Source organism: Heteronotia binoei, chromosome 12 (genome assembly GCF_032191835.1).
Source record: "Heteronotia binoei isolate CCM8104 ecotype False Entrance Well chromosome 12, APGP_CSIRO_Hbin_v1, whole genome shotgun sequence".
Classification (NCBI taxonomy): domain Eukaryota; kingdom Metazoa; phylum Chordata; class Lepidosauria; order Squamata; family Gekkonidae; genus Heteronotia; species Heteronotia binoei.
The window spans coordinates 69,675,671-69,702,530 of record NC_083234.1 but is presented as its reverse complement, the minus strand read 5'-3'; the positions used below and the strand labels follow the sequence as shown (position 1 = coordinate 69,702,530).

Below are 26,860 nucleotides of genomic sequence, written 5' to 3'. Positions count from 1 at the left end.
AGCCTCTGTAAGCGCCCCGGTAACAGTGTTCCGAACCAGCTGAAGCCCCTGAGCTATCTTCAAGGGCGGTCCCACGTACAGGGTGCTACAGTAGACCAGCCTGGATGTTACCAAGGTTGTGTGACCATGGCCAAGTCTGCCTGTTCCAGGAAATGCTGCCGCTAGTGAACCAACCAGTTGGAAAAATGCACTCCTGCCTACTCTGATTCAGTGAGGTATACAGGGGCACATCCAAACTACAAACTATCCTTCAGGAGGCGGGGAGGTTTATAAACTCATCTAAGGGGAAATGAACACCTGTTCCAAGGGAAGCATTACCTGCGACCTGAAGAACCTCCCTTTTATCTGGGGTTAATTTCATTTTGTTCGTCTTCATCCACTCTCTTACAGTCCATGTATGTCTGTTAAGCTTGTGTGCAGCTTTCCCTGGATCTTAAGGAGAAACAGGGTGCAGTTTTATCCACATGCTCATGACAGTGCACCTCAAATCCCCAGCTATTATCTCTGCCAGCAGTTTCACGCAGATGTTAAAAAGCACCAAAGAGAACAAGGAACATGGAGGAACCTTCTAGGCTGATGGCCAAGGAACCAAGAAGTCTCCCAGAAACACCTTTTTTGAAACTTACCTTCCAGCTTACCTAGCAGCTACAGCCCCAGCAGACTTTAATACCTGTGACTAATAGATTCATAGCAAACCAAATCAGCTACAGAGTGCAGCCCAGATAAACGACTCTCTCGAATTGCATGTCAGTTCTTTTATTGACCCAGGACTCTCCCCATTACTCACAGGCACTACTCCTTAGCTGAAAAAAATCCCCAAAGTGATTATTCCTACCAAAGTTCTTTAAAAACCCCAAAGGCTATTTTTCTTCCTCCTGTTATATAAAACCTGCTTTCCAAACCTTTCTTTTTTTAAAAAAAAAAAAAGCAGAGTTTTCCTGTGTATACGCAACAAAGGCCATTCCAATAAACCATGCAAATGTTTCTTTAAAAAAAAAAAAGCAGGATGAAGAACAATCCAGAAGATGCTTTCAGTTTCTAAATTCAGGCACTGAACCCATTTCACCTGCACCAGCAAGGATGGAGGGCTGCGTCTCCCTACAAAGTCCGTCTCGTAAGGCTCACCTTCATTGAATGATACTGTCCTGCTGTCCGTTTTGGGCTGCCTGGCTGGGATCCGCGGCCACAGAAGGAGCGGGGGTGTTGCTTTGGAGGAACCGCCGGAAGTCCTTGATCATGGGGCGAAGGATCTGGATAAGGGCGCTCAGGGCGGCCTGCGTCCCTTCCATGGCCTGGGCCTGGCGCTCCTGCGCGCACGCCTGCACTTCCTGAGAGCGGCGGATCATCTGCAGCAGGTCGTTCTGCTGCTCGAGGTGCTGGGCGATCTCCTTGACGTGCAGGTTGGTCACCCGCTGCTCCTGCAAGAGCTTGGCCGAGTTGAGGGCGATTCTGCTCTTCAGCTCCTGAGGCTTCATGGAGACCTCGGCTTGCTGGGCCATCATCTCCAAGGGCGCTTCGGTGGCCACGGAGGTGGGGGGCTCCGACGTGCAGTACTCCACGACGCCGTCCTCTAAGCTGTGGTAGGTGGTCTCTGCTGGAACTAGAAAGAGAGAGAGAAAGAGGGTCAGGGAAAGAGGCCAGAGCCTTCAAACTGGTAGGCTCTGAGCTGAGCTGAGCTGGGCGGCTGGTGGCCCAAGCGGTCAGAAACTTGATGCTGGTGCCCTGAAGCATTTGGTCATCTTTTCATCGTGCTGTCTTATACCTGTACTTCACTTTCTGTATTGTTCGATAACACGCCTTGGTGTTAGTTTGTGGTTCTCGTTCTCGAATTTTGCAATGCTAGTCCATGGCATCGTTCACTGGTTGTCTTATCAAGATGAGTAGCCAGGTTAGGCTGTCTGTAGCAGTAGAAAAAGAGCCCCATGGCGCAAAGTGGCAAAGCTGCAGTACTGCAGTTCTAAGCTCTGCTCACAACCTGAGTCCAATCCTGGCAGAAGCTGGGTTCAGGTAGCCGGCTCAAGGTTGACTCAGCCTTCCATCCTTCCGAGGTCGGTAAAATGAGTACCCACCTTGCTGGAGGAAAAAGTGTAGATGACTGGGGAAGGCAATGGCAAACCATCCTGTAAAAAGTCTGCCGTGAAAATGTTGTGAAAGCAACGTCACCCCAGAGTTGGAAACGACTGGTGCTTGCACAGGGGACTACCTTTACCTTTAGCAGTAGAAAAGAGCAAGAGTCCGGTAGCGTGACACACAAAAGTTCTTACCCTGCCACAAATTTTGTTACTCTTTAAGGAGCTACTGGACTTTTGCTTTTTTTTCTACTGGTTGTTTTATGCTATCTGGCTGTACTGCTTTCTATCCTGTAATCCGCCTTGAGTCTTAGCAAGAAAGGTGGACTACAAACAAACTGAGTTAAATAAAATATACACAGGGCGGTAGGAAAAATGACAGAAAAAGAGGGAGTCTTCGAGTTACTGTTCCAGCATTCATGAATCCCCACCGCCACCAATTTTATACTGACAGTGACACTGTAAGGTAGGCTAGCTCCAAGACAGAGAGTGCACCTGTGTGTGATTGGTCAAAGGTCATTCAGTGAGCATCATGACTGAATGGAGATCTGAACCTGTGTCTCCCTGATGCTAGTCTCATACCACTACTTAAGGTTGCCAGTTCAAGGTTGGGAAATACCTGGAGGGTTGAGCCTGGAGAAGGCAGGGAACTCAGCTGGGTATTATGCCATCAAGTCCACCCTCTAAAGCAGCCATTTCCTCCAGGAGAACTGATCTTGGTTGTCTGGAGATCAACTGTCATCTGGAGTTCAAATGAGGTGATCTCCAGGTGCCACCAGGAGGTTGGAACCCCACAGCCCTACAAAATTACAACTGTCCTCTAGCTCACATCTGTATGTCCTAGGACAGTCTTCTGTCAAGCTATCCACCCAGAAGAGAATTATTTGCCCTGAGCAGATGGATTTATTCTGAAACAGCTACCTGTAACAGTGTAGAAGAAGAAGAAGATATTGGATTTATATCCCGCCCTCCACTCCGAAGAGTCTCAGAGCGGCTCACAATCTTCTTTACCTTCCTCCCCCACAACAAACACCCTGTGAGGTGGGTGGGGCTGGAGAGGGCTCTCACAGCAGCTGCCCTTTCAAGGACAACCTCTGCCAGAGCTATGACACACCTACAAACACACACTTTTGACACATACTTCTGCAAACCAGGTATTACATCAAACTGTGCTGCAAGACCCATGGGGTATTTATAAACAGGGCAACACCTAACAGTTGCGGGAACTAATAATAAGTGATTACAAATAAGTGTTAGCAGGGCCATCCTTTTTTCCAGAGAAAATGGTAGGAACACTTAAGAGTGCTCTAAAAGGAAGAAGTGGTATAATGCTGAAGATCTTCTTTCCTCATCAAAGGCTCCTAAATACACTGCAAACACTTTTCATATTTTGTATTCAGCTATTTCTGTGTTCTCCTTGCCCTAAAGTACACTCAGCGGTCATGAGATTAGCAGACAAGTCCTCTTGTGGATTAAAAACTGTTTAATTAACTTAAAACAAAGTTTTAAGGGCTTTTTGTAGCAGGAACTCCTTTGCATATCAGGCCACACCTCCCTGATATAGCCAATCCTCCAAGAGCTTACAGGGCTCTTATTACAGGGCCTACTGTAAGCTCTTGGAGGATTGGCTACATCAGGAAGGAAAGGAAAGGTCCCCTGTGCAAGCACCAGTCATTTCCGACTCTGGGGTGAGGTTGCTTTCACAACGTTTTCACGGCAGACTTTTTACGGCGTGGTTTGCCATTGCCTTCTCTGGTCTTTTACACTCCCCCCCCCCCCAGCAAGCTGGATACTCATTTTACCGACCTCGGAAGGATGGAAGGCTGAGTCAACCTGAGCCGGCTACCTGAAACCAGCTTCCGCTGGGATCGAACTGAGGTCGTGAGCAGAGCTTAGGACTGCAGTACTGCAGCTTTAAACCTCTGCGCCTAAAATGCAAAGGAATTCCTGCTACAAAAAAAAGCCCTGAGTATAAATGGGCAGTAGAAGGTGGCAAGCAGTGGGGTACCTCAGGGCTTGGTACTAGATCCTGTGCTTTTTAACTTGTTCATTAGTTATTTGGAGTAAGCCGTGAAGTGGCGAAGTCTGTGGATGACACTAAGTTGTTCAAGGTGGTGAGAAACAGGGAGGACTGTGAGGCCCTCCTGAGGGATCTGTCAAGTCTGGCTGAGTGGGTGTCAACGTGGCAAATGAGGCTTAGTGTGTGGAAGTGCAAAGTAATGCATACCGGAGCCAAAAATCTTTCTTATAAATATACGTGGACAGAGTCCAAACTGGTGCAGGCTGACCAGGAGAGAAATCTTAGAGCTGTGGTAGATAACTTACTGGAAATGTCAATTCAGAGGGTGACTGCAATAAAAAAGGCTGAGGATTATTAGGAAGGGGACTGTTAACAAATCAGCCAGTACCATAATGCCCCTGTATAAATCTGTAGTGCAGCCTTGTTTGGAATACTGTGGTAACGTTCTGGTCACGTTGGAAATGGTACAGAAAAAGGGTAACTAAAATGATTAAGGGGATTGACTATCTACTCTATGAAGAAAGGTTAAAGAGGTTAGGGCTTTGCAGTTTGGGAAAATGACGATAGAGGGGTGACATGATAGAGGTTTACAAAAATATGGATGGGCTAGAGAAGGTAGATAAAGAAGTACTTTTCTCCCTTTCTCACAGTACTAGAACTCATAGACATTTAATGAAATTAATGATCAGTATGAAAGTAGTATGTAATACTGAATATGTAGTAATGATGAAACTAATGTGGTTGCAAAATACATCGGTTGTGAGACTTGAACTTCAGTATGTTGAATATAAAAGTCCTTCAACAGAAGTAAGTAACCTGTAGGTAATGTCTTACAAATTATAATGAAAGGGATTTTGGGGATAAAGAGTTTTTGTTTTACACACTCTGTAATATTCTGTTATATAATTCCTCTCCTCCTTTTTGTACCTCCTCTATATTATTACTTTGTTTTCTAAAACGAACAAATAAATAGAGAAATTAATGAGCAGTAGGCACGGAAGTGATAAAAGAAAGTACTTCTGCACTCAAAAAGCAATTAAACAAAGCAAGAGTCAAGCTGCGCCTTTAAGACCAACGAAGTTTTATTCAGAATGCAAGCTTTCGTGTGCTCTAAGCACACTTCATCAGACAAGGGATGAAGTGTGCTTAGAGCACACGAAAGCTTAACTTCTCGCTTTGTTTTACTGCTTCAGACCAACACGGCTGGCCGCCTGGATCTAAAAAGCAATTAACACGCAGGAAGTGTTGGCAGCTACAAGCATAGCCAGCTTCAAGACAGGACTGAATAAACAGATGGAGGTCCATCAGTGGCTATTAGCCACAATGTATATGGAACCCTATGTCTAGGGGTCAACAGGCTTCTGGAGTTCTGGCGCTGCTGGTAAACCTCCTCATGGCATCTGGGTTTTGGCCACTGTGTGACACAGTGTTAGACCAGATGGGCCATTGGCCTGATTCAACATGGCTTCTCTTATGTTCTTATGAGTGAACAAGAATTCTACTTTGCGAACTACTGGCATTAAAGTAGTGAGCGACTGCATAAATTAGCATGCTCTGGGGCCATTTTTCCTGAGCCAGAAGCTAAAAAAACTGTGAGCTAGCTCGCCCTAACTCAGCTTAGAGGAAACACTGCTCAGTAGGCATTGGGGAGGTAGGCAAGAACCCACAAGGCCAAGGTGACAGATGTACAGAGTTGCCAAGGGGACAGACAATAGCATGACCAGATACCCACAGCTCTGCCAGCACACTCCCCACCACAGACCCTCAGCTGTAGATAATGTTTGAGGCAATATGAATTAATGAAGAAAGCTGGCAAAACTCGTGCTGGACCCTTGAATCTGATATGTCATAAAGGAGCCTCCAGATTCCAGCATCAGTGATCACGTAATCCTTAAACAGAAGAGAACTTGCCCTCCAAGATTTTCTGGACATTTTATGCAAAGGCGGAAAGTTTCATATCGCTCACACAGATCCCATCCAGTTTCTAAGAAGCTACTCATCTTACTGCATCTTTTTCCCAACCACAAATCACGTGGAGGAAATCAACTTCTGGAAAAGTGGGATACAAATAACAATCAAAATTCTCTCCCTCACTGTTATCAGATAAATTCCAGAAGGGCCGGCGTGCGCATCTGTTGCCACAAAACCAAGAGAGTCTTGTGGTACTCAGTGATTCCTCAGTTTTCGTGGACTTTGAGCTTAGTTTGGCAAATGTACGCAACTCTTTGTGCATCGAACGATGTATGTGCCAGCCTGCACGTACGTCACAATAAATCTACTCACCTGGGCAGTCATAAGACTCCATGTGAGTGTGCATTAGTTTCAGATAAAAAAAAATGTCAACTCTGCTAATCTCCCTGGCAGCATGCGGAGAATTAACACACAGTAATTGCTCCCCCCCCTCAAGCCAAACACTTCGGAACTAGCCAGAAGTGCTCCAGGGGTGGAATTCTAGCAGGAGCTTTTTTGCATATCAGGCCACAAACCCCTGATGTAGCCAATCGTCCAAGAGCAAGCTCTTGGAGAATTGGCTACATCAGGGGTGTGTGCCCTAATGTGCAAAGGAGCTCCTGCTAGAATTCCACCCTTGGCTGTGAGTGTACAAACAGACTCACTTACTCTGGGTAAGAGTGACCGTCGTGGCTGCAGCCGTGATCGGAATTTCAGACCCATCTGCAGTAGTGCAGTCTCCCGCAGGCAGGCTTATAATGGTGGCTTCTCCCAGCAGGTTGCAAATGCGTTGCTGCATGGGGGTGAGTATAACAGGCGCAGCAGTTACTCCTGTTGGCTCCTCCGCGTCTTGGCTCTCCCCGGTTCCATCGTGGCCATCGCCACCTCCTTCCATCGCAGCTCGGACCTGGGCCACCTTACGGCGCACCTCTGTCTTGAGGTCCGACCATTTCTTCTTGACCTCGTGCAGCTCTCGGCGGCAGGTGGCCACGGCGTTCACGCGCCGTTGGATGTTGTGCCAAGCAGCCGCCTTGGCAGCCAGCGAGACACCTGCGTTGAAGTGGTTGATTAGCAGGTGCTTGCTCCGCTCTAGCTCCTCCACAATGATCTCTACTTCCCGCTCCGAAAAGTTCATCTTCCGCTTTTTGGCTGGCGGTGCTGGGGGAGAGGACATTGCCATGGGACGCCCAAAGCAAGATGGGAAGTTGCGAGCTCAAGGTCACGTCCAGAGACCAATCAGGATGACGAAGGCCAGGGAAACAGCAGGACACTAAGTGACAGTGGAATGAAGAGCACTGTTAAAGGATGGAAGATGAAGTTAGGCCCGTTGACCAAGGCAGGGACGCTTTATGAGGGGCAACACTGCCGAGATCTGAGTTCAACAGTCTTGGTAAAAAACAGGAAACAAAAGCTTAGAAACGTATTTATAGAGATCTGCATGCTCAAAGCGGTAGAATGAAACCACAGAACACACAGGCTAGTTTGGTCAAAGGCAAACATCTTGGTTGATAGCAAGCAGGTATCAGGTGTAAGCTTTAACATGGCTACTTTGTAGAGGCTTTGTAGTTGGTTGGGGTGGAGAGAATGGGTTACATACAGGAAAGAAGGGAGGGGATATGTGGACAGGAAACCCAGTGGGGTACATAGGGAGAGCGGGCATTCGCTAACCGATGAAGATGCCGCAAAGGTGAATATGAAGTCTCTAGGATGAATGACAGGGAGGGGGGCAGAGAACAGATGCATTCTACAAATACTTGCCAAACAAAAGTGCACACGCACACAGGAGACCAACATTACATTACAGTAAGCTCCACTGAACTCAGCGGGGCTTATTTCCATGTAAACTAGCACAAGATCACAGGTTCAAGTTTCCAAAAGGGTAACTATACATGGAAAGGGAGAGGGGGAGGTCATGGAGAAGAAAAAAGAAACCTTGAAAAAAAGAGTATCAAGGAAGTGGGAGGGGAGAGACTCTTGAACATAAAAAGGGAATCCATACAGTGAATGGGGGGGGGGGCGATGAAGAAAGAGGAAAATACAAGGCAGGGGGATGCGCAGACAATGCTAATATAGAAAAAGGGAGAAGGATGCAGAGGTAACTCAATAGGTTTGGAATTAGGGTTGCTAAGTCTGACTCAAGAAATATCTGGGGAATTTGGGGGTGGAGCCAGGAACAAGGTTGTGACAAACATAACTGAACTCCAAAGGGAGTTTTGGCCATCACATTTAAAGCGATTGCACTCCTTTTAAATGCCTTCCTTTCATGGGAAATAATGGAGGATAGGGGCACCTCCTTTGGGGGTTCATAGAATTGGACTCCCTGGTCGAATCTTTTTGAAACTTGGAGGGTATTTCGGGAAGAAGCATCAGATACTATGCTGCAAATCTGGTGCCTCTACCTCAACACCCCCCACAGATCAATTATCCACTATACTCTGTGGGAATCAGTCTCCATAGGGTATAATGGAGTGACCAGCAAATATCCCCCCCCCCCGCTTTCTGATGACCCCTGCCCCCAACTGAGGATTGAATAAACAAACAACCATGAATAGTTATAGTGACCAACAATTACTAAGACTATATTACACAATAATGTGAGAATAGGTGAGAATACACAAATGCATAGACACAGACAAAGCTCTCAAAGAGTGCATTCATGGAAGACCAAAGTGCACCAAAGTGCAGGGAGTCGACTTGTAGCTCCTGCTTCGAGAAATCTTCAAGCAATGGAAAGTTCTACTCCATTTCCCTTCAAAGCAAATAACCCACGAATCACAATTCATGAAGCTTCACAGTTAATCAGTACCAACAACCTCTCCCATACGACACTAAAGCAGGGGTGGCCAAACTTGCTTAAAGTAAGAGCCACATCGAATAAATGTCAGGTGTTCGAGAGCCACAAGACATGAATGTCAGATGTTTGAAAGCCACAAGGCAGGCAGGAAGGAAGGAAAATGGGGAGGGAGAGAGAAGTGGAAAGAAAGCAACTTTAAATGCATTCTCCAAGCCACCGGCTGGCTTGGCGAAGTAAGTTAGAGAGATAAATGCCTTCTCCAAGCTGGCTGATGAGGCGGTGGGAGCTTGGAGAGCCACACAAGAAGTGTGAAAGAGCCACATGTGGCTCCCGAGCCACAGCCTGGCCACCCCTGCACTAAAGTAGCCTCACAATATTTCATCCAAGGACATACAGCCTCAACTAACTTCAAACAGACACCAGCTCAGAAATAGCTCAAGGCCCACTGGGGACTGGCAGCCCTGTTTGGAATGTGGGGAGGCCGAGGGAGACGCTGCTGAAAGGGGCCTAACAGAGAAGGCAATGGAGGGAGGGGGTGAAAGAGGACTGAGGAAGGGATATGGGGAGGGGGAACTAAGGTGGCTTAAGCTGAAAGGAATCGAGGCAGGGCCCAAAGCCTCCAGGCCCACACCGAAGGGTTTTCCTCCCCTCCCTCCAGGAGACCAGCAGCCTCAAGGGGGGCTCCGTGACCCCCTCAGGGGTCCCTCCGGGACGTGCTTTCTCCCTCTCCCTCCCCCTTAAGAGAGATACAGTTACGCAAATTGCGTACCGCAGCCACCCGGCGGAACCCGCGCCAAAGAGAGCCTCTAGTTTGCGGCAGTGGCGTAATGGCTTCTAGAATCAGCCTTTCTCGCCTCTCTCCTCGCATTGGGCCGCGCTCCCGCCTATCAAAGATTCGGTTTCCACCCTTCCCCTACGTCATTGCTATTGGCTGCCGGCTGTCCGCGGAAATATCCCCCTCGCGTCGTGTTGAGCCGGTTGGCCCAGCCTCCTTGCCTCTATTGGCGGCCGCCTTGCAAAGCGCGAGTTATTCCACCCCGCATTGGGTGCTGAGCCTGTCTGTTAAGCTTCAAACGCCTAAAACCCGCCCATCAGTGACGTTTTTTCAAGTTCCGCCTTCCAACTCGTTTCGGCGTGTGCTATTGGCTCTTCATGTTGCTGTTTCACCATCCAATAGGTAACCTTTTCTTTGACAAAGGCAAATCTTTTTTCCAATTACTTCACGACCTCTTGCTTTTCCCTTTACTCTTTTTGGCCTAAGGAAACCTGAAAGGAGCTGAAATACCAGCTTCTTTTCCGCCTTTACGTCACAGCCTAAAACCAGCTTCTTGAGTCTATGTAGGCGAAAAGATAGCGTCACGTGCCCCATGACGTCATCGCTCTTCCCTCTTTCCCCCCCCCTTTTAAAAACTCCCAGCCTGTCTAGACGAGAGTGTTTCGTCCGTCTCGTCCCTTTCTTCCGATTGGTTGGGAGGATGCAAGTCACGTGCTGGGTTTTGGCCTGTGGATGATTGGGTCGAGGCGCGAGCCTCCCGGCGAGCCAATCGGCGAGCGGCGCGCGCAGCCTGGGTGGGCGGCTGGCTGGCTGGCTGCTCCGCGCGAGAGGAAGCTCAGCCCGCTTCCGTCGGAGGAAGAGGAGGACGCCATTTACCGGCGAGCGGCTCTGTGAGGTGGCTATGCCGGCCGGCGCGCGGCGGTCGCTGGCTTCCCCGGTGGTGAGCGGCGTTCTCTGTCAGTGCGGCGGCAGTGCCTCCGGGCAGCTGCCGGCAAGTGAGGCGACCCCTGCTTCTCCTCCCCCGTGTGTCCTGGAGCACGAGCGGCGCTTCCACAGCCTCTTCCTCCTGCTCGACGTCAACCGCGACGGCGCCCTTTGCGTCCACGACCTGGCGGTGGGTCTGGGGCGGCTCGGGCTCCACCGCTCCGAGAGGGACCTGTGGGTGAGTCGGTCTCGTTAGAACGGATAAAAGGAAGTCCTTCTTCCCCCAAAGGGCGATTAACACGTGGAACTCACTGCCACTGGAGGTGGCGGCGGCTACAGGCATAGCCAGCTTCAAGAGGGGATTGGATAAGCATATGGAGCAGAGGTCCATCAGTGGCTATTAGCCACAGCCTGTTGTTGCAAGTCTCTCTGGGGCAAGTGATACTCTGTATTCTTGGTGCTTGGAAAGGGGGGCACAGTGGGAGGAAGGGGGCGGCCCCTGGCCTCTCAGCTTACACCCCTGCGGCCCCTCAAGCAGTGGCGGGGGTGAGTGGGAGGGAACGTAAGGCACCCTGAGTCACAGTGGTGGCAGCCAGGGGAGGGGAGCCATTAAGTGCCCTTTGACTTTTTTACATGCCCAGCACTGTGGCTCCCCTCCCCTGGCTGCCGCCACTGTGACTCAGGGGTGAAAGCTGAGAGGCCAGGGGCCGCCCCCTTCCTCCCCTGTGATTTTAATTGCACAGGAGGGGTACCTAGGAGCAGCTGCTGCCCCTCCCATGCCATTTAAAGGGCCTGCCAATCAGCCCTTTAAATGGCATGGGGGGCAGTGGCTGCTCCAGGTATCCCTCCCATGCAATTTAAATTGGGGAGGGGGATGGAGAGGTGTTCCTCAGCCTCTCAGCTTTCATCCCTGCAGGTGGAGGAAAGGTCAGGGGGCTCCCAACAGGAAGTCAGGGGGCAGAGCCCCCACAGGCCCACCTGTAGCTACAGGCCTGGGGGTTCCTATCTTCAGCTGTGAAGCTCACTGGGTGGTCTCAGGCTTCTCTCTCAGCATTATCTACCTTGCAAGGATTTTTTTAAATAAAAAAAATCTTAAAAATATGTTTATTTTTTTAAAATTAGTAAGAGTACAGTAGAAAAAAGGAAATGGGTATGATCATATAAAATGTTCATATTTATTAAAGAGATTCATAATATGCAGAAACTATGCAGAAGCAATATATTTCACAATGCTTTGCTTTTCAATTCCCTTTTTACAACTTTTAACAAAACAGTTATGATTACAACAAAAGGAGATAGCGAAACAGTTAAATGAAAATAAAGAATATTTTTAATGGATTCCAATTTTGTCATATGCCTTAGAAATATTCAGGCTGTTGTGGTGATCGGGCCTCAGATTCAGCAGGAGCTCACAGGAGTGCGGCTCCTGAACCTTTCTGATGGTTCCCTGTTTTCCTCCCTACTTACTTTGTCCTTTGAATAGTAGGTGCAGCTACATAACAATGGCTGGATTAGAGCGGGCAGCCAGCCAGCCACCAGGGGCTTTGTCACACCCCCAGCAGCTCTCATTAACCCCTGAAGAATCGCATGCCACCCTTTTTCCGGTTCCTATGTGATTTTGGGCAGTGGATGGCTTGCTGGCCTTTTGATTGGGGGTGCGTGGGCCAGGAAAGTCCCAGGCAAGTGAAGCCTGCTTGGGCTGGCTGGATCTCTAGCCAGCCCAAGCAGGCTTCTCTCACCTGGGGCTCTCCTTTATTGCATCAGGTTGCTTTTGGCTGGAGGGCATATGCTAATGAGCTTTGCCACCTATTTTTCTACAAAATGACCCCTGGTGATGATAAAAGAGGCAGGGGAGACTTATTTATGCTTTTTAGGAGAAGGATAGGAAAAATGTGGCAATAATTATGTGTTTAAGCATTTTTCCAGTTATTTGATACTTGTGATGAAAATAAACAAATGGCTGTTGCCTTAATTGCCGCAGGATGAGGCTCTGAGCCGACAGGCTCTGATTTGCTCTATCCAGTGAGTTCCTGATCCAGATGGAAATTTGGATCCAAGTTAACTGATTGCTCCCTCTTTGTTCTGAAACATATGAAACTCAAGTCCTGTTCTTGCTCTGGTAGTCAACCTGTGTCTTGGCTGAAGAATATAGGCTGCAGGTGGGGCGCGCATGACTGAATGACTCATGATTGAATCAGAAACTGATCATGTTAGGAGAGAAAGATTATCTTGAAGTGTGTGGTGCAGATAATTAGGAGATGGAATGGTCAGGTTTCTTCCTTGGGAAATGAAATTATTCCTTATTTTGTTGTGGCTTGATGTAAGGTCAATTGTTATTAGAGATTGAGCTAGGCTAGTTTACTTGGGATGCAAGTCTCAAGGGATTCAGTGAGGCTTGCTGTAGAGAAAGAAGCAGTTATTCTAGGTGGACTTTCTTAGGAGAAAGCTCTACTGAGCTTACCATGCGATTTACTTACAGTTGCTGCCAGGTTCTTATGTAGCTCCCAGGATATGGTTGGAAGACAGGTGATGTAGCCACGGTGCTCAAGTGAGGTGGATATGCATCCTCGTCAGTGTCTGGATGGGACATATGGGAAATCCCGTCTGTGCTGGTTTCAGTGTTGTGTCTGAGTACATGGGAGACTTCTTCAGTTTGTAGCTACATGTTTTTTCTCAAAGACTTAAGGGTAAAGTGAGTTACAGTAATCCAGTTTTTAAATTACTGCACGTTAATTAATATGGCTAGTTTGGCTGAGTCCAAAAAAGGGGACAGTACTCATGCAAAATGAAGTTGGTAGATGGCTTTCTTGGACACTTGATTTACTTGCTTTTCATGTAGAGATATATATTTGTCTCTGTATCTTCAGTTACCTATTCTTTTCTGTTTTATTGCTGTCTAGATCCTGTAATCTTTCTTATCCTCTTATTATTGCTTGCATTAGTCATCATCATCTACACTGTTTGGCAGACAAAACCTAAATTTGCTTTGCCCTTTCCTTTGTTTCTCATTTTCAGTTTCATCAGTCACACAATTTCTTTCTGTACAAATTGTGGCAATCCTCCCCTCGGTTTAAATGTTGGTTGATCCTTTGGCTGGCCTTGGCTAGAGCAACATTATTTTCTCTTAAGCCTTTTTGTTACATGTTGTTCATGTAATCGCTATCCTGAATTCTGTCATCAACAGGAGTAGTTATTGTTCAGACCCTCCCACAATCCTGTTCTCTTCAGCATTTAACACAAGGTTGTCCTGAACAGTAAAGCTCTTTATGATCTTACCCCATACTATATTTCTGCCCTTTTTACTGCCTCTGTCTGTTGCTTATCCACCGTCAGTCATCCTAAAGTCCTCTGTCCTCTGCTTCACCTGAAGGTCTGTGTGGGGCTGTCTCTTCTTTTTTTCAAAAGTCGTTTCTGCTCTGGTCTTTTTTGCTTAGTTACTTAATTTTCATCCCAGCTAAAACAAGCCCCAGGACAAAGGAGTTGTCTCCCTCTTTGGAGGAGGGAGCTTTTTTTGTTTTTTCCTTTGTTTATGTTGCTCTAAGATATCACAGATTATATACAGGGTAGCCTAAACATATTGCACTTTGTCATTATTTAGAAGTTGTGTTAAACAATAGCACAAATGCATGGTTTGCAAAACTGCTCCACTTTGATTCTGTTTTGCTGGCAAGTTGCAAGCCATGGTTTTTGGATTCAGGCAATGTACCAAACCATAGTTTGCTTATCCATGGTTTGTGATGTCTGAATAGCGCCACTGGCATACTCCCTCTTGAAAAAATGTGGAGGAGGGTGCATTGTCTCCCTTGAGTGAACAGGTACTGACACAAAGGTTCACATAAGAAAGCTATTAGGGAGAATGTGGTAAGAGCTTGTAAAAGATGTTAGAGATAATTGTTCGCTGTATGGGAAGATAGAGCAGTGGGTTTAAATTTTAAGCATGTGATTGGATTGGCGGAGGTGGCACTATGTCTTTTTTCTTAATTAACAAAGCTATATAATTCTTTGACATAGTATCAGGTGGGTAGCTGTGTTGGTCTGAAGCAACAGAACAAAGTTTGAGTCCGGCGGCACCTTTAAGACCAACCAAGTTTAATTCTGGGTATGAGCTTTTGTGTGCATGCATACTTTTCCAGATACATTGAAACAGAACTCATCAAACGTTGCATATAGGCGGTGGATGGGGAGGGTGTCACCAAGGAAGGTCTAATTAGAGTCAAGATGCATAAGTAGCTGAGCCGTAAATGTAGCTAAGATTGGGTTAAGTAATTTGGTAAGACCTGTGAATAGCAGCAAGTTAGCATACGGCATAAGAAAAGAGTTTACAAACAGATGAGAGAAAGGAATGACATTAGCATTTGTAGTGAGATAAGAAACCAACATATCTGTTAAACCCTGGGGTTTCCATTGTCCTGAGTGTTGCAATAACTTGTGATTTAGCAATCTCCCATTTTAATCTTTTAAAAAATTCTTTTGCAGTTAAATAGGTATTTTGAAGTCCCCCATTGAATGTCCTGGAAGGCTGAAGTGTTCTCCTGCAGATGTCTCAATTTTGTGATTCTTGATATCAGATTTGTGTCCCTTTATCCTTTGGCATAGGATTTGACCTATCCACCCTGTATAGAGAACCAAAGGGCATTGTTGGCATTTAATGGCATATACAGCATTAGAAGATGAGCAAAGGAATGAGAATGAGATGGTGTAGTTGATGTTGTTAGGTCAAACCCTATGCTAAGGATGCTTAAACAGGGGGAGTCCAGTCACAACACCTTTATTTACAGAAGACTCTCACAATCACTTTATGGGACCTCTAGCCATAGTAATGCATGCAATGGTCACCTCTAGCTTGGATTACTATTCAGGGCTGTCCTTAAACTTGCTCGAGAAACTTCAACTGGTCTGCCAAACAGCTGTGTGGGTCCTTATGGGTGTACCTCCTTGAAGTGCGCATATACAACCTGTGCTCCATCAGCTGCACTGGCTCCAAAGGTTCTGCTGCTGCTCATCTCCAAAGCCCTAGACGATCTGGGACCATCATCTCTCCAGGACCGCCTTTCCTTATATACTCCTCAGAGAGCTTAATGCTCAAAGAATACCAACTTGTTGGTAGTCTTTGGTCTCAAAATGGTCTGGCTGTCCTTGACCGTGGCCCAGCCTGATGTAATTCTCTTCCGAGTGAAATCCAGGCCCTGTGGGACTTGACACAGTTCCATTCTGTTGGCTGAGGCTCCTCCCCCTCCTGGTCCCCTGGGGAAGGAAGGAAAGAGCCAGAGCTTCCTTTCCCTAGTTCCCTGGATTGCATGGGAGAAATATAAAGAAAGCACCTTTAAGACCAACAAGCACTAATGTTTTAAGCATGTTTTATTTACTTATTTTTTTTAAAAAAAAAACTTTAGTTGTGATTGCCTGTGTCCTTTGTAAAGTTTATATCTCTGCTACCTGAATCTGAATCTGCTGCCTGATTTTAAATAGGTACAATATAGCCCGACCCGACAAGGTCTCATGTCAGATCTGGCCCTCATAACAAATGAGTTTGACACCCCTGGTAAACTGAAATTGCATGGTGAATATGTGCATGTATTTGCTATTGAACATACAGTAGATATAAGTGCAGAATTTGTAGAAGACTGTAAATAAATGCCAGTGTTTGATTGTAATCCATTAAAAAGATTTAAAATGCAGTTCAAGATCAGATAAGTCTTCAGTTGATAATGTGAATGTTTACTTTGGCCTGGAAACCACTTTGCATTGCAATTAAAAAAAAAAGGACCAAATTTGATGTAAAAAGGGGCTCAAAGGCAGCCTCTCTTGAACATTTTGTGTGTTTCTGCTGTGTGTAACCTTGTCTGCCCTGAACCTGTTGACTCTTACTAATCTTATCCTAGCATGAGTCTCCCTGTCAGCTTTACCTCAGTACTTCCTTGGTATGACATTTCTTCCATCTATACTTGTGCTGAATCCTCATCTGGACTTTTAATCTCTTCTCTTGTAGACTCTGGAAACTCTCCTGTCTTCTCATGTGTCTCGGCTGTCTAGATTCCAGCATGTGAGCTGTGCCGCTTGCCTTCTCTTGCGCATAAAGAAGTACGGCCAGCTCCCTCCCACCGTAAACCACAGGGGCTGGTGTGTGTTTGCTGATCTGGTTCAAAAGTTGGCAATTGTGTTAATTTCCCACGGAATTTTGATGTCTGTCTATCTCATGTCACTTTTGTGTAGTCCCAGCTCATAGTCGTGTCAGATGAGTTGCTTGGTGAGCAATATCACAGTTTTGTCTGTTATATTTATTTATGGATACTAAAAATTTCAGCATCTATATCATCTAAAATACCTATAAAGCAACAGCATTGGTCTAGCATGCAACCGTCTGTTATATCATTTTATGCAACCTTTGATTTCTCTTTCTCTGTATTGTGTGTCTTTCTGTGACCTATTTGGACGGCAGTTTTGGGTTGCCTTATAATAAAATGCTGCATCTGTGTGCGAGTAGTTGAAAAAGTTGTGGGTGAGTCTCATCCACAGAACAGGTAATAAACAGTTGAAGATTTCATGACTGCTCAGACTTAATTCTCTGCTTTGGATTATTTAATTAGCTACCTTGAAGGTCACAAATTTTTGGCTGACGGTAGCCAAGCATTATTTCTGATTGCCGCAGACTCTACCCATGCCTCATGCGAAGGATTTAGGGAAGGCCTGGGTCAGCTTCTGACTTTGTCGGGGAATTTAGAAACAGCAAAAAAAAGGTTATTGCTGCTCCGGAGGTCTCCCAACTGCTGGTATGGAGTTAAAGGGATGTTCCTGTTCTTTTGGCGCACAGTGAACTTCAGATGGGTGGGGTCCTTGTTCTAGTATTATGTTAACCATGAAACGCAACAACATAATAAGCACTGTAGTGTAGAGGGTGCCAGGGGACCTTCCCCCCCCACCCGATTCTCTGACATCAGCTGTGGCTGCCCCCCCACTGGAATCAGGAGAGAGGGTTCCTAGCACCTTGCTACTCCTCCTCTTACCAGTTTCCCCCTCGTAGAGCCTGTGGAGGCTGAATACCTTCCTCATAGGCAACCTGACAGGCCTTAGGTGGCCTTTGCTATCCCCATCCTCTTGCAGGGATCCCTGTGGGAGGCAGGTGGCTGGCGCTGGCCAATCAGTAGCTGATGCTGAGACCAGGAGTCACCACCATTCCGTTGTTGCAGCAGTTCTTCCGTGGGGCAGGCTTCCAGGGCAGCTGCCTGAATTTAGATGGGCCTCCTAATGAGGCTGGGATCCTCTTTTCTGCTGGACCATTGCATAAAGGGTTGGAACACTTTCCCTATGAAGAAAGGTTGAAACGCTTGGGACTCTTTAGCTTGGAGAAACGTCGACTGCGGGGTGACATGATAGAGGTTTACAAGATAATGCATGGGATGGAGAAAGTTGAGAAAGAAGTACTTTTCTCCCTTTCTCACAATACAAGAACTTGTGGGCATTCGATGAAATTGCTGAGCCGACAGGTTAAAACGGATAAAAGGAAGTACTTCTTCACCCAAAGGGTGATTAACATGTGGAATTCACTGCCACAGGAGGTGGTGGCGGCCACAAGCATAGCCACCTTCAAGAGGGGTTTAGATAAAAATATGGAGTAGAGGTCCATCAGTGGCTATTAGCCACAGTGTGTGTGTGTGTATATAAACATTTTTTGCCACTGTGTGACAGAGTGTTGGACTGGATGGGCCATTGGCCTGATCTAACATGGCTTCTCTTATGTTCATTGTGTGGGATTTATGATATATTATACAGAACCAGTTTGATATATTGCAGTTTTGGTGTAAGTTTTAAATCTTTTAAGCGTTTCTAATAAAACAAATTTTCTACTATTCCTTCTGACTCCTTTTTTAATTAAAATGGTTATCACTGCTTTACCGGTATGAGCATATTCTGAAAATATTTGTCGGAAAACACTGCTTCGTGGCACAAGGTCCGAATGCCGATGTTACAGCATCCTCTGCTCTCTCATCCTCTGTTCCTACACAGTTGCTTGGTTCTGCCCCAATGGCTAAGGAACTGCTGCCGCCATGTGCAAAAGACTTTGGAGGTCAGGGCAATGGAGAAGGTAGCTGAATTATCAATATTAGGAAAAGCAACACTGTACAGATGATTACATAGCGTTGTGCTTGCTGCATCCCCCCACAGGGAACTTAGAAAATCTGCAAGGCAACTGGGCAGTTGGATAGTTCCCCCGTTTTCCACTGTAATGGGGCATTGGGGACACTGTAACTCAGATATGTAGAATGCCACTTCCTCAATTATGCTGTGTCATCTTGCTGGCTGATGGGAGGTGTTGCCATAGAGCTAAGAAAAGCATAGTGGCGCATGGCCCAGAACTTCTAGTACCCATTTGAGAAGGAGTGAATAGGGGATAGATGAGGACAACTGCTCTGCCCCATATTTCCTATGGTGCTTTTGCCAGTTTTTTTGGCATTGGTTACTTCATGCTTCATGGCTAGAATTATATTAATGTAATGCTTTGGCTATTGTTTTGAATGTCTTATGCATCCCAGCATTGTTGAAAGTGTCTGGCAGTGACTATCCAGATAAGATGGAGGAGTTTCCCAAGCATGCTGCCTAGCATCTTTTAAATGGAGATGTCAGGGATTGACCTGGTGACCTACGTATTTGATGAACCAAGCTTCTTCATATGTTCAGGTTCTTGGTATTCATATTGTGCTGTTTAGTTCAGAAGAGACAGGCTCATGAGATTACACTGCAACACAATATAAACAGTAGAATTTAAAAGTACATAGCCTTATAAAAACCAGCAATAAAAAGAGAAAGCAAGGTCACATGTCATATAGAAGCTGCAGCGCAGTGTTGGCTGCTAAGGAATTTGGTTGGGGCATTCTGCAAAATAGGGACTGTTGTACTTTTTATTATCTTAATGGTACTTTGTTTACATCTCTTTATTTAAACATGGCAAAATAAAAATTGAGATTTATATCAAAGCAATTGTTTAGTAAACTTGCTGTCTTGCACTGGTTAATCTTTTTTGAACCACATTGCTAGCATGGTGCCTGCAGGTACCGTATGGCTGCTCTGTAACACATAACACATGAAACTGTATTATACTGAATCAGACTCTTGGCCCATTAAAGTCAGTATTGTCTACTCAAACTGGCAGCAGCTCTCCTCAGTCTCAAGCTGAGATGCCTGGGATCTTCTTCATGCCAAGCTCTGCTACTGACACACGGTCCCTCCCCAAGTGGGGAAGTGTGTAACAAACACACACACACCCCAGCATGGTGCAGAGAGCACGCCGATGGCATTATGCTGATTGATGTGCCCATGCTTCCCCTTATTTTTCTTGTTGCTGTCAACTCTCAGCTAATTAGTGCTAACCTTGTGAAATTTTCAAGGCAAGAGATGTTCAGAGGTGGTTTGCCATTGCCTGGCTCTGCACCCCATATCCTGCGCTTCTGATGCCCTTACACAGAAGATACCAAGAAAAAAGAAACAAAGGGAACACAGTGACCTACTGGAAGCAAATTGTTGTGGCTGAGAGAAGCTCTGGAATGAATAAGCTCCAAGGCACTCTTTAGTTGTGGGTTGAAGTTCACTCCTGCAGTAAAGTTCCTTTTTGCCAGGTGCACACATGGGAAGGAACATGACTGTTCCAGTCACAGCATTCACATGCTTTGGTTGCTCATTCAGAGCAGTCAACCAGATAGAACTGCCCAGGCATCTCAGACACAGGAGTTCAAGTCTTATGCAATGCAAGGCTTAGGAGCACTAGTCGTTTGCCAGGTAAGAGAAATGCCAGACACTGGGGCACTGGAGTGGCCAAACTTGCTTAATGAAAGAGCTTCATAGAACAAATGTCAGATGTTTGAGAGCCACAAGACAGGAAGGAAGGCAGACTGAGGGGGGGAGGGAGAGATGGAAAAAGAGCACTTTAAATGCATTCTTCAATCCGCTGGCTGGATTGGCTTGGGGAAGTGTATTCTCCAAGCCAGCCAGTAGGTGGTGGAGGTTTTGTGAGCCACACAATACGTGTGAAAGAGTCACATGTGACTCCCGAGCCACAGTCTGGCCACCCCTGGTCTATACAACTGCATGGTCAAGTAAGATTTTCTTGTCTGCCCCCCACCCCCAACTTACTTAGGAAGGGCACCTATGTGGTAAACAGGAAACATGGGTTTGCTATGGAAAGATTCTGTTAAAAAAAGTCAAAGCTCACCTTGTGGCCAACAGGAAAGAGAAGCCAGACTAGAGCCCAGATCCTACATGCTCAGGAGCAGTCTTGTAACCTTTTACCCAACTGTGGTCACAGGATCAAGGCATAAAAGGGGCACTAGAAATACCCCAGTAGCCATGTTGTTGCCACAGGAGGTTGATATACTGGAGGTTAGGGAAGACTACTGAGAAACAAAGCGCAGTGGAAACTGGAAGGGTACAAATACAACATACCCCAGACTCCTGGTTCAGATTCCAGACAGATAGTGCTGTGTGTAGATGAAGACCCAAACACAGCTGAGATTTTGCTCCAGTAAACACATTTGCATGAAGTAGGATAATCATGTCGATTGGCTACTGTACATGCCAGTCATTATGCTTGGCAAGGTCCCATGCACCTACCTCTTACTGCATTCAGGTGCTCACTATTGCTACCTGTTCCCATTACCCTCAGCAGTCTTTCTGCCTTATCTGCGGGCTCCCCCTCTCCACAACTGCCTGGCTTATCGGATGTCATCAGCAATGTTCCCTCTAAGCTGCAGAGTCTTGTGAGCAAAAATTCTGTTTTGTGAGCTGCTGCATAAATTAGTGTGCTCTGGGGCCATCCTTCCCGAGCTAAGACAAAAATGTGTGAGCTGGAGACCAAAAATCTGTGAGCTAGCTCACACTAACTCAGTTTAGAGGGAACACCGGTCATCAGTGATCTGCAGACCTCTCAGACCCACTCTTCCTAATGCGTATGTACTAGTTATTGGTTTCATGTAGCTTTCATTAGAAAGCTCGAAACTAAATATTAAGTGGCAGCTTTTTTGGTATTTCTCACTCATGGGCATCGCTGATTTAACCTGAAGTGCAGCCCGGTGTTACACATGGCTTCCTGTAGAACAGGAAACAAAACCTGTCATCAACATGGAAAAACATGAAAGTTAGTCACTGAGCGCTGTCCTCTTCAGCATCTTGTCTCAAAGTAGAAAAAAGCAAGAGTCCAGTAAGCACCTTAAAGACTTAACAAAATTTGTGGCTGGATATGAGCTTTCGTGAATCACTGCTCAATTCTTCAGATGTTGGAGTCTTGGCTCTTTTCCACTGCTAAAGACAGACTAGCATGGCTACCGATCTTGATCTTGCTCAAAGCCAGCCCGGGGGGGGGGAGGAGTGGGGAATCCTTTATCTGGACTTTAGGACTTTAGACTGCAAGTGGAAGCTTACATGCTGGAAAGTTTTTCTATAACATGAATAATTCCTTGAAAACAAAAGGCTAGTATGTCTCTGACGTCTAGTTTTCTCTGTGTGCAGAAGTTTTTTTTTTTTAATGGAGAAGAATTGTACGTGAGAACTGGCAGCAGTCAGAAGTGGTATAATCCAGTGGTCCCCAACCTTTGTCTCCATGGACTGGCCCCAGAGACGGCAGGGTGGGGGGCACCCAATTTGGGCTCCCCCCCGTGGTGTCTTCTCCTCCCCCTGTTTTCCTCCTCCCTCCTCCGCCACCCCCCACGCAGCCTCGCCACCTTCTTCTCCTGTTTTCCTTTTCCATTTCCTCCTCCTTCCTTTGTCACCCCCTGCGCAGCCTCGCCACCTCCTCCCCCCGTTTTCACCATTTTAAGGCCAGGGAAGGGGCTGTGAAGCGCCTCCCAGGCTGACCCCCCCCCCCAGCCAATCAATGGGAAAACCACAGCAGCAGCGGTGAGCAACACTTCCCTTGCCTCCTTCCCTTCCCCAGCCTTAAAATGGTGAAAACGGGGGGAGGAGGAGGCAGCGCCGGGGGGGGGGGGTGCAAGGCTGTGCAGCCCATTGCAAACAGGCCATGGCCCGGTCCCTGGCCCGGGGGTTGGGGACCCCCGGTATAATCCAAACAGCATGTTGACCACCCCAGTGAGAATTAGACTGTATTCATTTATTGAAGGTAATTTACACAGCGTAAATGTTTAGATCTTCAAACCAAGATTGAGTACCTGGAGCTGTCGTAGTTCATGCAAACAGGGCAGGAACGCAGGAAGCTTGAGTGATTCATGTTTCTGGAGCTTGACTATTGCCCTGCAGGGTAGGTACATGACTCCCTGCTTTAGATGTTAGATTAACAAGCTGGTTTCATTGATTGTTCGTACATTTTACGCTTTGGACACTTTTATCCTACCTTTTTCTTCCAAGGGATTCAAAACAGGGTTTTTTTTTTAAAAAAAAATCACAGAATCATAGAGTTGAAAGGGACCTTCACAGTCAGGTAGTCCAACCCCAGCGCAATGCAGGACATTCACAAATGCCTCCCTCCCACAGCCCCAGTGACGCAGAAGATGAAGGGGCGGAGGGAACCCTACAGGATTCCTGGCCAAACCAGCCTGGAGAAAATTGGTTCCTGACCACTTGTTATTATTGATGTTATTATTACATCACTTATTCCGTAAATGCCAACTATTTTGTTAGAGTAGATGTTTGTTTAGTATCCTTCCTTGCCAAACCTGAGAATTTATAACTAACAAAGCAGATAATTGGTACTAATGACGTTCCTTGTCTAGCCACTTGAAGTTTACGAGTGGTTGCGTGCTTCTCAAGGCATTTTTGATGATGTACCAAAGTTATTTTTTTTCCCCCCAGACCATACTCATGAGTAGTGAGCTGGATTTGGGGCAGCTTGTATTGCCTTTCTTAATAAACGTTAAGTTGCCCAAATCTACAAGCTTTGTAAACCACTTCTTACTGTTGCTGAGAACATTTATAAGGAGAACTAATTCAAAGGAATGAAAGCAGTAGAAATTTTCTCTTCTGTACATACTTCTCTCACTATTTATTCATAGGCAAAATGGCATTTTGAGAAGTACTTTTGCATGAATAAGAATCTGCCACTACCCACTGAGCCTGTAAAAAGGGCGGGGGGAGAGAGGTGTCCTTACACTGCTAGAAACTTCCAGTGGAGATTTTATTTCATTTCTACTTTGCTTTTCTCCTGAATGGGGACCCAAAGTGATTTGTGATCTCTCCTTCATTTTATCCTCATGACAACTCCTTCGGATGGATTAGGCTGAATGTATAATTGGCTGAAGGTCCCCCAGCCAGCATCCATGGCAGAGTGGGGGTTTGAACCTGGTTCTCACAGATCCTAGTCAGATACTCGAATCACAGCTCCACGCTCGCTGTCACTGGTAGGGGTTTTTTTGTAGAAAAAGCCCAGCAGGAACTGATTTGTATATTAAGCCACACCCCCTGACAGCACCATTGTTTTGCACAGGGGTTTCTTTGTAGAAAAAGCCCAGCAAGAACTCATTTGCAAGCCTGCCAAAACTATTCCTGTTAAAAAAAAAAAAAAACACCCTGGTCACTGGTAAGCTGTAAACCATAGTTTGTGTCTATGTGAATGAACCTGAGGGATCTTTGGACTTGTGCTCACTTGTCTCTGTTCACATATGGTCAGTTAGCTTTTGGTTAAGTGGCAGGTCATAGTTTGCCATTGTGTTTAAACCAGAAAAGTGATCTGTTTATCTTGCCAACCAGGATCTAAACAATGGCTTGCAGGGAGAAGAAGATATAGGATTTATATCCCGCCCTCCACTCTGAAGAGTCTCAGAGCAGCTCACAATCTCCTTTACTTCCTCCCCCACAACAGACACCCTGTGAGGTGGGTGGGGCTAGAGAGGGCTCTCACAGCAGCTGCCCTTTCAAGGACAACCTCTGCCAGAGCTCTGGCTGACCCAAGGCCATTCCAGCAGGTGCAAGTGGAGGAGTGGGGAATCAAACCCTGTTCTCCCAGATAAGAGTCCGCACGCTTAACCACTACACCAAACTGGCTCTTATTCAGATCATAAACGATGGCTTGCTGTGGGCCTGGATATGCTTAACTCTGGCTGTGCGTGATGGCAGGAAGGAGTACACAAACCGCACTATCCTGTTACATCTGAACAAAGCCCGTTTGGTATTCAGTTTTGGAAAATCTGTTTCTTAAAGCTTCAGGTGCTCTCATCACCTAATGTATTTCTTAAAATTTCAGATTTTTTAAAATAAACGTGGGTTTTCCTTAGGTTTCTAGAAAGATCTCTTTAGTCTGTCCATGGCCTCAGTCTCTGGATTTAAGTATCCGCAGATGGGGCCATGCTGAGAATTAGATATGTTGCTGATGATAGCAAATTCAGATCTTTTGATTTTAAGTATCCATTGAAAGGAGCCAAACTTTGGGGCTAATTTTGAGCAAAGATGCTGCTTAGCAGGCGGCAGAGTAAATTATTAAAGACCATCTGATATTTGTTCTTTCTAAATTTGTCTAAATTTACTGCTCTGCCTCCTTCGTACACAGAGCTTAGATTGTTACAGGAGTGAACATCCTTGGACTTGTGTTTCCCCCTTTCTTCTTTGCGGCAGTCGTTTTCCCATTTTAAAACAGTTTTTGGCTCTGGCACAGCAGACTTCTGCAAAAGCCATAGTCTTTAGTTGGCTGACTGCGTGTGAAGGGGGAAGGGGTTGGAAAGAGTATGCAATCCCATGAATCCTCTGTGCTTGCCTGTGCAATGATATAATGCCAAGTTTTTTGTTGCATTGTGACTGAACCTTGCCAGTGAACTGGGTATTTTTGTGGCCGCCCAATGATTAGTAGTCTTTGCGTTCTTCTGTAAGAGCCAATGTACTGTAACAGTTACAGCGTTGGACAAGGACTGGCACAAGCCATTTTGTCATGAAACTATTGGGTGGCTTTTGGAGAGTCGTTCTCTCTCAGCTTCACCTACCAAAAAGGGTTGATGTGAAGTTAAAACAGAAGTTGGGCCATTGGCCTGATCCAACATGGCTTCTCTTATGTTCTTATAGACAGCTTCAAGAGGGGATTGGATAGGTGTATGGAGCAGAGGTCCATCAGTGGCTACTAGCCACTGTATATTGTTGGAACTCTCTGTCCGGGACAGTGATGCTCTGTATTCTTGGTGCTCTGGGGGAGGGCTTCTAGCCCCACTGGTGGACCTCCTGACGGCACTTGCTTTTTTTGGCCACTGTGTGACACACAGTGTTGGACTGGATGGGCCATTGGCTTGATCCAGCATGACTTCTCTTATGTTCTTATATGTATGCTGCCCTGAGCTCCTTGAGGAGGGATGAGGTATAAAACTGTGCTAAGGAAATACTTTCCCCTCCCCCCACTCAGATGGGCTGAAGCCACCTTTCCTTCTTTTTTTTTAATTAAAAAAAAAACAACAGATAAGCATTTCTTACTGAGTGTCTTACACGGAATTCCCTGTGCTGGTGCAAAGGCTTTGTGTACTTTTTTAAAAAATCTGAAACGATTAGATTATAAATTCCATTTTAAAAAATGTAAAATGTGGAACTCTTAACATGTAATCTTGCAAGTACTTTGGTGTGACCATACAGCTTTATGCAGAAGGAAGTCAGGAAAGCAATAGTGTGGCATTGGGTGTGATGCCTTGTCTACTGCCAGCAACTCCTCTTCTTCTTGGCTCAGTATTCTAAGAGAGCTTTGAGATGTGATGATGAATCGCTGCAGAAGTCATTTGGGGAAACGGTCTTGCTTGCTCACCTCTTGGATTATTAATGAATGCGAACTATCCAATAAGCAGCTGTTTCTTAATTCCTTGACACTTCTTTGCTACTCTTAAGAATTTTAACTTTCTCAAATATGCCTTTTTTGAACTAAGCCCATTTAGAGGGTTGTTTATCTCTGTTTTTGTTGGCAGCTATCTGATATTCTTATAACATCAGCGGTGCGCAATGCAGATGCAAAATTGCCAGGAATTTCCAGGAAGATTGAAATATATGCAGTACTTATTTTCCTGTGAAACCTAATTGTATCCTGCTGCTTTAACAACATAAGAAGCATCAAATAAAATTGTATCAATTGACATCTTTTTGGAATCTGAAGGCAAAATAGAAAATGCAACAACATAAGAAGCATCAAATAAAATTGTATCAATTGACATATTTTTGGAATCTGAAGGCAAAATAGAAAATGCATCTGATAACAACATAAGAAGTATCAAATAAAATTGTATCAATTGACATATTTTTGGAATCTGAAGGCAAAATAGAAAATGCATCTGATAACAACATAAGAAGTATCAAATAAAATTGTATCAAATGACATCTTTTTGGAATCTGAAGGCAAAATAGGAAATGCATCTGATACCTGAATGAGACAG

At 45.8% G+C, this 26,860-nt stretch overlaps 2 protein-coding genes across 3 annotated transcripts in view; one reads left to right on the top strand and one right to left on the bottom strand.

Moving 5' to 3' along the window:
* Positions 1–740: 740 nt before the first annotated feature.
* Positions 741–10,142, bottom strand: NAIF1 (nuclear apoptosis inducing factor 1). Its single transcript, XM_060251402.1, has 3 exons — positions 9,603–10,142; positions 6,709–7,309; positions 741–1,600 (listed from the first exon to the last, which is right to left on the bottom strand). The coding sequence occupies exons 2-3, from the start codon at positions 7,217–7,219 to the stop codon at positions 1,128–1,130; spliced, it is 984 nt and encodes a 327-aa protein (XP_060107385.1). The 5' UTR covers positions 7,220–7,309; positions 9,603–10,142; the 3' UTR covers positions 741–1,127.
* Positions 10,143–10,474: 332 nt separating this feature from the next.
* Positions 10,475–26,860, top strand: part of SLC25A25 (solute carrier family 25 member 25) — a 45,105-nt gene continuing 28,719 nt past the window's right edge. Inside the window, exon 1 of one of the 2 annotated variants that reach the window (XM_060251169.1) lies at positions 10,475–10,770. In XM_060251169.1, the coding sequence (XP_060107152.1) occupies positions 10,510–10,770 (261 nt within the window). In that variant the 5' untranslated portion in view covers positions 10,475–10,509. The remainder of the gene's footprint in view (positions 10,771–26,860) is intronic. The other variant, XM_060251170.1, reaches the window with a different exon arrangement.

Excerpts from the sequence above, each read along its gene's own strand:
- NAIF1 (XM_060251402.1), bottom strand. The coding sequence starts at position 7,219 with ATGGCAATGTCCTCTCCCCCAGCACCGCCAGCCAAAAAGCGGAAGATG. Across the intron at positions 1,601-6,708 it reads GACGGTCACTCTTACCCAGA|TTCCAGCAGAGACCACCTAC; the intron begins GTAAGTGAGTCT and ends CTCTCTTTCTAG.